The sequence below is a fragment of the Chiloscyllium punctatum genome, chromosome 4, assembly GCF_047496795.1.
Source record: "Chiloscyllium punctatum isolate Juve2018m chromosome 4, sChiPun1.3, whole genome shotgun sequence".
Classification (NCBI taxonomy): Eukaryota; Metazoa; Chordata; class Chondrichthyes; order Orectolobiformes; family Hemiscylliidae; genus Chiloscyllium; species Chiloscyllium punctatum.
In genome coordinates, this window is record NC_092742.1 from 13,457,146 (window position 1) to 13,469,754 (window position 12,609).

A 12,609-nucleotide genomic window follows, 5' to 3' on the forward strand; every position below is an offset into this window, starting at 1 on the left:
GAGCAGATTTAGGACTAAATTGAGAAGGAACCTCTTCACCCAGAGGGTTGTTAATCTGTGGAACGCCCTGCCAGTGAAGTAGTTGACGCTACTTCAGTAAATGTTTTTAAAGCTAAGGTAGATTTACTTTGAACAATAAAGGAGTTAAGGGATACAGTGAGAGAGTGGGTAAGTGGATCTGAGTCCATGAAAAGATCAGCTATGATGTTACAGAATGGTGGAACAGGCTCGAAGGGCCAGATGGCCTACTCCTGCTCTTAATTCTTATGTATAACAGTGAGGAAGAAGTTGTTGTTGAATCTGTTCATGCGTGTGTTAAAGCTTTTGTATCTTCTGTCCAATGGAAGAGGTTGGAAAAGCTTATAATTGGGGTGGGAGGAGTCTTTGATTAGGTTGGCTGCCTTCCCAAGCAACAAGAAGTATCGATGGAGTCACTAGATGGAAGCTTAGCTTGCATGGTGAACTGGTCTGTGTTCTCATGGTCCTGGGTAGACCAGTTACCACACCAAGTCATGATGCATCAGATAGCTGAATTTCCTTAGCCTCCTGAGGAAGTAGAGGCATTATTACATTTTCTTGATCCTAGGATATCTTTGCACTATTCCAAAAAGAGTTGATATTCTTGAAAATATTTTATCCTTCATCCACAAGACACAATGCTGTTCTTGGAACCTTGTGTGCACATTGTCTGCTATGTTTGTGACATTACAAAACAAATATTGATTGTGCTTTGGACATCTTGTTGAAGTGAGGTGCAAAAATAAGTTGAATTTCATACAGCATCTAAAGCACTGCTACTGAACACATGGCAAAATGCCAGCTAGTTTTTGAGTTGATAGTCTTTAAGTTAAACTATATATGTATGTAAGGGGTTAACAGTGAAAGATGTTAATCATTTTTCAACGAGAAGCCACAACAGTGAAGTTTCAGTACTTGATCCAAAGAATTTCCGACCAGCATTCAATTTTCTTGTGGCAGGCTTCATGGCAGCAAATCTTCAAATGTTAATTTCTTAGTTTTATCTTGTTGGTCATCACGTGAGGTGCAAGTTGAAGATAGGTGCTTTTCAATGAGTAGAAAATCTCTTGCAGAGTTTATAGCTGCTTGTTATAAAATAGTACAAAAGGAGACCATTCAATCCAACATGCATGTGCCAGCTCTTTACAACTATCCAATTAGTCTCACTGCCTTGCGGTCTCCCAATAGACCTTAAAATTTATACTTTTTAAGTATTTATCCAGTTCTTTTTTATCATAATTTGCGGTGTTCATTAAAACAAAATCTTCTCCCGTAGTTCTTTTTAAGGAGTTGCCTTAAAACCAGGTCCTGTAGTCACTGATGTGACTTTGAAACAGTTTATCCTTATTTATCAAGTCTTCAGTTCAAACCCTTCTATTAAATCTTCTTTTAACCTCTTTTATTAACAATTCAGGCTTCTTCTATGCAAAACTGAGGTTTCCTGAGAGTGATAGTATTTTCAAGTTGCACTATGGTTGTTCCATGGAAACATAGAAAATAGGAACAGGATTAAGCCATTCACTCCTTCAAGCCTGTTTTGCCATTCAATATGACCATGCTGACCATCCAATTCAGTAACCTGTTTTTCCCCTTTTTCTCCATACCCTTTGATCCCTTCAGCCTTCAAACTGCTTCTTGAAAGCATTCAATGTTTTAACCTCAACCACTTTGTGATTGAAAGAGTGGTCAGCATGTGGAATTTTCTGAGAAGAAACTTATCCTCATTTCGGTCCTAAATGCCCGACCATGCATCCTGAGGCTGTGTTCCCTGGTTCTGAAGTACCCAGTCATCAGGAACATCCTTCCTGCATTAACCCTCTCCAGTCCTGTTAGAATTTTATAGTTTCCATGAGATCCCAACTCCTCATTCTTCTAAATGTCCTAGCAAATCCAATTTCCTTGCCTATGTCAGTTCTGCCATCCAGGGATCCGTCCAGTAAACTGCATTTGCACTAACTCCATAGCCAGAGCCGCCTCCTTCAGATAAGGAAACCAAAACAGCACACAATACTCCAAGAGTTGTCTCACCAAGGCCTTTTGCAATTGCAGCAAGTCATCTCTGCTTCTGTACTCCAATCCTTTCACTGTGAAAGCCAGCATACCATTTGCCGCCTTCATCGCCAGCTGCATCTTAATAATTAATTTCAGCAACTATGTACAAGGACAACCGGGTCCCTATCGCAATCTGTCACCATTCAGATATAATCGACCTGTCTGTTTAAAATCTCAAATACTGGTGAATAGCGCACAACTGGAAATCCTTAAATAGCATTGTAAGGAATAGTGGGTGATAGACCAAGTCTAAGTTTATTTAAATTTAAAAATGGTGAATAACATGTTCAAAGACATTGCACGGAAATAATCTGGCATTTTAAAAAGAGAAACTAAAACCAAAACTGTTGGAAAAGCTCAGCAGATCTGGCAACACCTGTGGAGAGAAATCAAATTTGAAGTTTGGGTCGAGTGAGCCTTTCTGAGAAGTGATGGTAGCTAGGAAATAAAAAGGGTGGGGGAGAATGGGTAAGGAGTAAGTGATAGCTGGAAGTAGATTCATAGAGTCACACAAAATGGAACCAGACCCTTTGGTCTAACCAGTCCACGCTGACCATGTTCCCAAGCTAATCTAGTCCCACCTCCCTGCACTTGACCCATATCCCTCCAAACTTTTCCTATTCAATAACTGATCCAGAAATCTTTCAAACATTGCAACTGTACCAGCATCCACCACTTTACTTGGCAGTTTATTCCACACATTAACCTTTTTCTGTGCTTAAAAAAAGGCCCCTCTCATTCTTTTCAAATCTTTCTCCTCTCACCTTAAAAATATGTCCCTAGTTTTGAATTCCCCCACCCGAGGGAAAAGACCCTTGTCATTCACCTCATCTATGTCCACGTGATTTTATAAACCTCAATAAGGTCACCCCTTAACCTCCTACACTTCAGTGAAAAATGTCCCAGTCTTTCCAGTCTATTTTTATGTAATAAACCCTCTGTTCCCAGCAACATTCTGGTAAACCTTTTCTGAACCCTCTCCAGTTTAATAATAATCTTCCTATGACATGGCAACCAGAACTGCACACAACATTCCACAAGAGGTATCACCAAAGTCCTGTACAACCTCAACATTACAGTCCAACTCCTATACTCAAAGGTCCGAGCAATGAAGGCAAATGTGCTAAACGCCTTCTTAACCACCCTGTCTATCTCTACACAAATTTCAATGAACTGTGTACCTGAACCCCTAGGTCTCTCTCTTCTACAGCACTACCCAGGGCCCTACCAATAATTGTACAAGCAATGTCCTTGTTTGTATTAATATCTGAATTAAACTCCATCTGCCACTTCTCAATCCATTGACCCAATTGGTGAAGATCTCTCTGTAATCTTAATAACCTTCACTGTCCACGATAGTATCAATTTTGGTGTTACCTACAAATTTACGAACCAAGCCTCCTATATTTTCATCCAGATAATTTATACAAATGACAAACAAAAGTGGGCCCAGTACTGATCCCTTTGAAACACCACTGGTTACAGGCCTCCAGTCCAAAAACCAGCCTTCGATTACTACCCACAACTCATATCAATTTTGTATTCAATTAGCAAGCTCACCTGAATCCCATGTGATCTAACTTTACTAATGAGTTTACAATGTGGACTTATGTCAAACCTTTATGAAAGTCCAAGTAAATGACATCTACCGCTCTGCCCTCATCAATCTTTTCAGTTACTTTATTTAAAAACTCAATCAAGTTTGTGAGACGTGACTTTCCTTGTACAAAACCATGCTGATTATCACTAATCAATCCTTGCCTATTCAAATGCATGTAAATCATATCTTTTCAGAATTATCTCCAACAACTTACCCACTATCGATGTCAGACTCGCATATCTGTAGTTTCCAAGCTTCTCCTTTCAGCCTTTCTTAAACAATGACATACACCCATTGTTAATTACAATTAGCTGCCCTCCAGTTCTTTACCCATGTTTAGAGATGATACAAATATTTCTGCTAGGGACCCTGCCATTTCTTTCCCAACTTCCCAAAACATCCAGGGATACACTTGATCGAGGTCCTGGAGATTCATCTGCCTACATTTCTTTCTCAACAGTAAAAACTAACAAAATATTCATTTTAATATTTTTCCCATACCCTGAGGTTCAAAGCAAAGATTACCTCATTGATCTTTCAGGAGTTCTACTCTCTCTGCAGTTGCTTAATAGACAATAGGTGCAGGAGTAGGCCATTCTGCCCTTCGAGCCTGCACCTCCATTCAATATGATCATGGCTGATCATCCTTAATCAGTATCCTGTTCCTGCCTTATCTCCATAACCCTTGATTCCACTATCCTTGAGAACTCTATCCAACTCTTTCTTAAATGAATCCAGAGACTGGGCCTCCACTGCCCTCTGGGGCAGAGCATTCCACACAGCCACCACTCTCTGGGTGAAAAGGTTTCTCCTCATCTCTGTCCTAAATGGTCTATCCCATATTTTTATGCTGTGTCCTCTGGTTTGGCACATACCCATCAGCAGTATGTTTCCTGCCTCCAGAGTATCCAACCTTAATAATCTTATATGTCTCAATCAGATCCCCTCTCAGTCTTCTAAACTCAAGGGTATATAAGGTAAAAACAATGACTGCAGATGCTGAAAACCAAATACTGGATTAGTGGTGCTGGAAGAGCACAGCAGTTCAGGCAGCATCCAAGGGTATATAAGCCCAGTCGCTTCAGTCTTTCAGCGTAAGGTAGTGCCGCCATTCCAGGAATTGACCTTGTGAACCTACGCTGCACTCCTTCAATAGCCAGAATGTCTTTCCTCAAATTTGGAGACCAGAACTGCACACTAAACCTCCAGGTGTGCTCTCACCAGGGCCCTGTACAGCTGCAGAAGAACCTCTTTGCTTTTATACTCAATCCCTTTTGTTATGAAGACCAGCATGCTATTAGCCTTCTTCACTACCTGCTGTACCTGCATGCTTACCTTCATTGACTGGTGTACAAGAACACCCATATCTCTTTGTACTGCCCCTTTGCCTAAATTGATTCCATTTAGGTAGTAATCTGCCTTCCTGGTCTTGCCACCAAAGTGGATAACCAGACATTTATCCACATTTAACTGCATCTGCCATGCATCTGACCACTCACCTAACCTGTTCAGGTCACCCTGTAATCTCCTAACATCCTCCTCACATTTCACCCTGCCACCCAGCTTAGTATCATCAGCAAATTTGCTAATGTTATTACTAATACCATCGTCTATATCATTAATATATATTGTAAAAAGCTGTGGTACCCCACTGGTCACTGCCTGCCATTCCAAAATGGAGCTGTTTATCACTACTCTTTTGTTTCCTGTCAGCCAACCAACTTTCAATCCAAGTTAGTACTTTACCCCCAATACCATGCGCCCTAATTTTGCTCACTAATCTCCTATGTGGGACTTTATCAAAAGCTTTCTGAAAGTCCAGGTACACTACATCCACTGGATCTCCCTCGTCCATCTTCAGAGTTACATCCTCAAAAAGTTCCAGAAGTTTAGTCAAGCATGATTTCCCCTTCATAAATCCATGCTGACTCTGTCCTATCCTGTTACTATTATCCAGATGTGTCGTAATTTCATCCTTTATAATAGACTCCAGCATCTTTCCCACCACTGAGGTCAGACTAACTGGTCTATAATTTCCTGCTTTCTCTCTCCCACCTTTCTTAAAAAGTGGTACAACATTAGCCACCCTCCAATCCGCAGGAACTGATCCCGAATCTATCGAACTCTGGAAAATAATCACCATCGCATCCACGATTTCTCGAGCCACCTCCTTCAGTACCCTGGGATGTAGACCATCAGGTCCCGGGGACTTATCAACCTTCAGACCTAACAGTGTCTCCAACACCAATTCCTGGCAAATATAAATTCCCTGCAGTTCAGGTCCTTCAGCCACTGTTACCTCAGGGAGATTGCTTGTGTCTTCCCCAGTGAACACCGATCTGAAGTACCAAATCAATTCTTCTGCCATTTCTTTGTTCCCCATAATATATTCCCCTGTTTCTGTCTTCAAGGGCCCAATTTTAGTCTTAACCATTTTTTTGCTTTTCACATACCCAAAAAAGCTTTTACTATCCTCCTTTATATTTTTGGCCAGTTTACCTTTGTACCTCATTTTTTCTCTGCATATTTCCTTCTTAGTAATCCTCTGTTCTTTAAAAGCTTCCCAGTCCTCCGTTTTCCCACTTATCTTTGCTATATTATACTTTTTCTCTTTTAACTTTATATGTTAACTTCCCTCGTCAGCCACGGCCACCCATGCTGCCTCCTAGGATTGATCTTCCTTTTTGGAATAAACCGATCCTGCATCATACACAGAAATATCTGCCACTGTTCCTCCACTGTCATCCCTGCTAAGGTATTGCACCATTGAACTTTGGCCAGCTCGTCCCTCATAGCTCCATAGTTCCCGTTATTCAACAGAAATATTGTCACTTCCGATTGTACCCTCTTCCTCTCAAATTGCAGATCGAAGTTTATTGTATTAATGTATTTGTAGAGTTTTTGGGATTATCTTTAATCTTATCTGCCAAGGATATCTCATATCTCCCTCTTTGCCCTCCTGATTTCCTTCCTAAGATTGCCCTTACAATTTTCATACTCATCAAGAGATTCAGTTGATCTCTATTGTCTATATTTAATTATAGGCAGAAGTGGGTCCAGCAGATGCTGGAGATTAGAGTCAAGGTTAGAGTGGTGCTGGTAAAGCACAGCAGGTCAGGCAGCATCTGAGGAGCAGGAAAATTGACGTTCCAAGCCTGATGAAGGGCTTTTGCCCGAAACGTCGATTTTCCTAGTCCTTGAATGCTGCCTGACCTGCTGTGCTTTTCCAGCACCACTCTAATCTTGGCTATATTTAACAATTTTTTTATTCTTGATGAGAACTTCAATATCTTTAGTGGCAAATGATTTTAAAAACGAAGGGAGATTATTATCTGAATGGTGACAGATTGGGAAAGCAACCTGGGTGCTCTTCTACGCAAGTTGCTGAAGTTAATCATGCCACTTCAACGCATCACCCTGGCTACCATCTCTGTCTCAGGCTTGCTGCAGTGAAACTCAGTGCAAGTTGGAAGAACAGCACCTCATTTTCTGTTTGAGAATTCCTCAGCCTTCTGGATTCAGTATCAAGGTCAACAATTTTAGGGCTGGAGGCACCTTCTCCTATATGCTTACCCTAACCTTACAAACCAGACCTTGTTACCACATGCTCTGCAATTACATACACCCCATTATTAATTACAAATAGTTACTGTTCATTTTCCTAGGCCGTTCATTATCACCATCTTTTGTCTGTCCCACTGTTTTCTCTCTCTCTCTCTCTCTCTCTCTCTCTCTCTCTCTCTCTCCCCCCACTACTAGTTTACCCCCTCCAACAACGTATCTTTTGTGTAAAAAGACAACTTCCTAACTACCATCAGTTCTGAGGAAGTGTCACTGGACCTGAAACGTTAACTCTGATTTCTCTCCACAGATGCTGCCAGTGCTGCTGAGCTTTTCCAGCAATTTCTGTTTTTGTTTTTGATTTCCAGCATCCACAGTTCTTTCAGTTTCTATTTTTAAAAGAGAGTTGGATAAAGGATGAGGAAGGAAGATAGTGAGAGTGATTTTCAGTTTTGTCTGTTCTGATTGTGGTTTGACATCACCAGTACAACTTGTTTTGTTGTGTCAATAATTCTTTCATTTCAAAAAGTGGAAGTTTTGACAAATTGAACTGGTCAGACAAAGCTTAGTCATATTCTGATGCTTTATGTGCCTTCTGACTATTTAATATGGATAACGGTGTTACAGTTTGATCAGCTCATCTGAGTGAAGAAGCTGTCATGTTGACCTGCTGTAACTTAAGATAGGTCTTTCCTGCATATTTTTCTGCAAGCAAATTTAGGGGGAGATGATGGATCATGGTATTATCACGAGATTGTTAATCCTTCTCCGATTAATAAGGACTAGTAATTTTCTAGGCACCTCAGTTTGAGTCTTTCCATGAGAGATGTTGAAATTTGAATTCAAAAACAAAATTGGAGCTAAAAGTCTATTAATGACCATGATTCCATTGCTGAATGTCCAAAATCCCCATCTGGTTCACTAATGCTCTTTAGGGAAGCAAGCTACCAGTCTTACCTAGTCTGGCCTACATGTGACTCCAGAACCACAGCAATGTGGCTGTTTCCTAACTGCCCATTGGGCAATTAGGGATAGGCAATACCAGGCTGGCTAGCCAATGACCCCCACATCCTGTGAATGAATATAAAAAGAATCTTGTCAGTTCCCACTTCCGTTGGCCAGCAACACTTTCTTACATATTTGTCAAAAATAAATGTAGATTCTTTTTCTCATTTCAGATTCTGATATTGATGCAGCCACTGCCATGATGCTGCTGAATTCTTCCCCTGAGGTGAAAGGAGCAGAATGTGAGTACACAGTACATTGCAATAGAAATATAAAGGTTTTTATTGCAGTGCAGCCTCCTCAGATATTGTTCTGTTGTGATGCAAGTCCTCCACATTTTGTTCTATTTATTTTCCTTTTTATTTTGCCATGCTTCTTTCCTTGCATTCACAAAATCCTCAGTTGGGGAATGGACTAAACCTGTGGAGCTTTCTACTGGTAGATTCCATATCAATCTGTCAAATTTCCTTCCTTTTTTTCTGCCAATTGAATCTGTTACTATGGCATTCATTTCTTGACAGATTCTTCAGGTAGCTTCTACTTATACGCCATTGCAGTTGATTTGTAGCCATCCCTGTTGATAGGTATGGTAAAAGTTAGTGATTGCATAGATGTGATAAATAGACCTTGCATAGATCTTGGTCTTGGTCTCCATATTTCAATCACTTCAAAAGTATGAGTATTTAAAGTCTGAAGTATGAGTATTTAAAAAATCTTATCATGAAGTCATCTCATCTGGGTTTGGAGATCTGCTTCTGTTTCTGTTAGAGCTTTGGAAATTTCTGTTATTTGTGTACGTAGATTTGATTAAGTTCCTATAATAATATTTTCTAACTTTAAAAAATGCAATATATCACCAATTCTTTAATAGGTGCAAAAATGTACCTTGTATCAGATCGAACCAAATAATTTGGGGAAGTCATCTATTTCTTTCTTCAGTATTTCATGAGGTTGATATACTCAAGGCAAAGTCATTACAGCATAAATCCCTGACTGTAAATGAAACGGGCTTTTTAATCTTTGTACTTAAGAATCATTTAGAAAGTGGTGGTTTCATTAACAGCAATGCATATGAGAAAACCTGATAAATCAATTCTGCTCATGACTGTAACAAATTTGGAACCAGTTCTATCCCTGATTTTATATGTATTTATTAAGTGAATGCAAAGAGCATCTTTTTTTATTTATTAGCCCATAGTTTGCTCAGTGCATAAATATCTTATCCTACTTTTCCATGAAGAAAATCTTTTGCAATTTAGCATTATGTAATTGTGATGCGGAGTAAATTTGTTTTGACTGGGAACATCTTTCGACTAACGCCTACATAATAAATAATGTCTGTATTCAAACCACTTGTAGGCGTTATTGCCTCGTAGCCTTGCTGGAGAACAGATCATGACTAATTTACATGAAGATGACTGTGAATTACATTTTGGGAGCAATTAATTCAGTAAAAATACACCAGAAAAAGGAACCATGAGTATGGATGTACTTTTTAATGCTGTATTTCTTTCTCTTCCCTCTTGATGTCTTCAGTTCTTTCCTGGATTTCCCGTAGCATTTAGGTCCTCCGAATGCCAAAGCAAATTATAGCAACCCAATTGCTGTTAAAACAAGCCAAAGTCGCTATAATCTGGGATCAAACATTTGTTTTCATTGTTAGGCGTGGATGAGCTAAAAACTTGATAAACAATGTAATGGCGGAGCCTGTGCATTTTATTTACCACTAATAACAGGTAGCCCATGTTTAAAGTCAATCTGTTTAGGGTAGTTTCACTTCAATATCAGTAAATAATTAGGAACAGAAATTGCATTGAACATTGTGAGATTTGTTACAAAATTGTGTAAAACAATATGTAATGTTAAACATCTGATTTGACTGGTGCTGTTTTGGCTGCACTACACTGATGTTGGAGGTGTTCGCCAGGGCTCCCCACCCACCAAGTCCTAGACCAGCTGTTGGATCTGGATTAGTGGTGCTGGAAGAGCACAGCAGTTCAGGCAGCATCCAACGAGCAGTGAAATCAACGTTTCGGGCAAAAGCCCTTTTACCCAGCTGTTGGATCTGCCCATTGCTTGCCCCTGACCACCATAGAGCTGCTGCCCTAAAGCACTGTCCCAAGAGGTGTTGCTACTGCCACCAGGACAACCTTAGTTATGATGGAGCTGCTGCTCTTGGCCTGGCTGAGGATGGGGGCAGAAGATTCCATTTCCACTTCCAACTTGGCTCACAAGGTGTGGGCAGTTTGAGACTGAAACCTGCTGCACCCATCACATGGCAGAGGCCAAAATGGTGGAGCTGTCATGGTAGCCTGCAGCCCACTGCTGCTAGTCAACCACAGGAACTACTCAGCATGGAAATTCATGCAGACCTTCAGCCAGCCATGAGGAGCAGACACACCAAGCAGAGGTTCAAGTAGGCCCTGGAGACAGCTGCAGCAGTAGCCAGCAACATGGGGGCGTAGCAGCCTCCCACAAGGCAATGGCCTTGGTGTGGCCAGGAGCAAGAACGGGCTCCCATAGGCAGCCTGCAACCGAGAAACAAAAGCCCCTGGCACAGACCCTGAGCAGCATCCCTCTTTGCTCTTACCTTAAAGCTCTTCATTTAAAGATGTAATTTTCTGGAATGTAGCACTAACTTTGTGTGAACACCCGAACATTGGCGTGGTTTATTGTAAATCCATAACGGTATGCATTTTGCAATCAGTTTCAGAGATCACAGCTTTGTATCATTCTGTATCATTAAAAACCAGAATTTAAAGAATTGATGCTATATTTTGAGAATCCTGGGCGTACTAAAGCCCATGGTGCAAATGACCATTGAGATTCAAAAAGGAGAAATGAGTTTAGTTTTGATTGAAAGACATGGCTTGGGTTTAAAAAAAAATGAATAAGGAAGAAAGATTTGTGCAGCTGAATGGGTTAACAGTTTAAAAAATGTGGGATCAGAAACTCAGCCCAGGGCTGATTTGGGATACTGATGTTATGAACAGTCTGCTTTAGCCGAGGTGATGGCTGGAGTATACATGTACTTTTAAGAACTGTTCAAACTTGAATGAGCAACATCTTGATCTGAAACCAAATCAAATAAATAGTTCTGTTTTAATTTGTTCTGAAGACTTTTAAGAGTTCGCCAAATAATTTGGGATGTTAGGTTCTTGATTAGTGATGCTGGAAGAGCACAGCAGTTCAGGCAGCATCCGAGGAAGTGAACCCGCTAAGTTTGGCAGTCTGGCAAATTATGTTTTGAGCTTCACATAAGGAGATTTATATTCATGACCTCTGCTTGCTAGTCCAGTATTTTAACTATTGAATTGAGAACATTGTGATATGACAAGTCATGCTAGTTTGTGAACAATGGTTTTCAATTGTATTGCTGCTTCTGTACTTGGTACAGATCTCAATATCTGGATGTATTGGCAAAGTAAACCTGAGGTTGATGTGATTTTATTTTTGTACAATGTACATTCTATAGGCAAGGCATAACAATGGTAAAATGAATGGGTGTAGAGCTTAATGGCATGATATCCAATCAAACAGACAAAGAGGGATGTTCTGAGTTTGGCTTCTTCTGCATTATCGCAGTGATTGGGAATGACCCCAATGTCCAAGAAGCATTAAAAAAAAATCAGGCTAGTTTCTTGCTCCTCCATCAATGACTGGACGCAAGTGTGCAGATGTTGGATGAAATGTTGTTCGATTATCCCATTGAATAGCCTGCCTACCTGTTGCCAATGACGACTTAGTGAAGGCACTTAGAGTATGTCAGTGAGATATCATTGGCTTCAGGCACAAGGTGGGGTGAAAGAGAAGTTTGATAGGGAGATAAACAATAAATGTGGCAAATGAGCAGAATACAAAGCATTCTTTTTTTATCATTGCTTATTAATTGATAGGCCATATATGGACATGTTGCAGCAAATATCTTCATATCAAATTAGGTGGATCTGATGTACCTCCATAAAGCATGCAGAACTGTAAAGAGCTGAAACAAACAAACATAAAATGCTGGGGAAACTCAGCAGGTGTAGCAGCATCTGCGGAAAGAAACCAAGCTAACATTGTTATGCTGATGATTGTGGGTGGGGAGATGGATGTAGGGGAAGGAGTGAGCAATAGGGCCTTTGCCTTCCCTCACCACACCACCACCATTAGCATCAATATCCCATTTTTCCTAGCTGCTATCACTTTTAAATAAAAGTCACTGGACTCAAAATGTTACCTCTGTTTTCCTTTCACTGATATTGCCAGACCCAGGTTTCGCTCGCAATAGATTTGTTTCTGTTTCAGATCTCCAGCATCCCTAGTTCTGCATTTTATTGTAAAGACCTGAAGTTGCAGTATCACTTACTGTCTTGAGAAAGAAGGAAGAA

General features: G+C 40.4%; 1 protein-coding gene across 10 annotated transcripts in view; it reads left to right on the forward strand.

The window, feature by feature from the left end:
- Positions 1-12,609, forward strand: part of foxn3 (forkhead box N3) — a 469,004-nt gene that overhangs the window by 433,402 nt on the left and 22,993 nt on the right. For 9 of the 10 annotated variants that reach the window (XM_072568100.1, XM_072568103.1, XM_072568099.1 and 6 more), the window contains one exon: positions 8,410-8,478. The exons of the other annotated variant lie outside the window; for it this stretch is intronic. In XM_072568100.1, the coding sequence (XP_072424201.1) occupies positions 8,410-8,478 (69 nt within the window). The remainder of the gene's footprint in view (positions 1-8,409; positions 8,479-12,609) is intronic. 10 annotated transcript variants of the gene reach the window in all.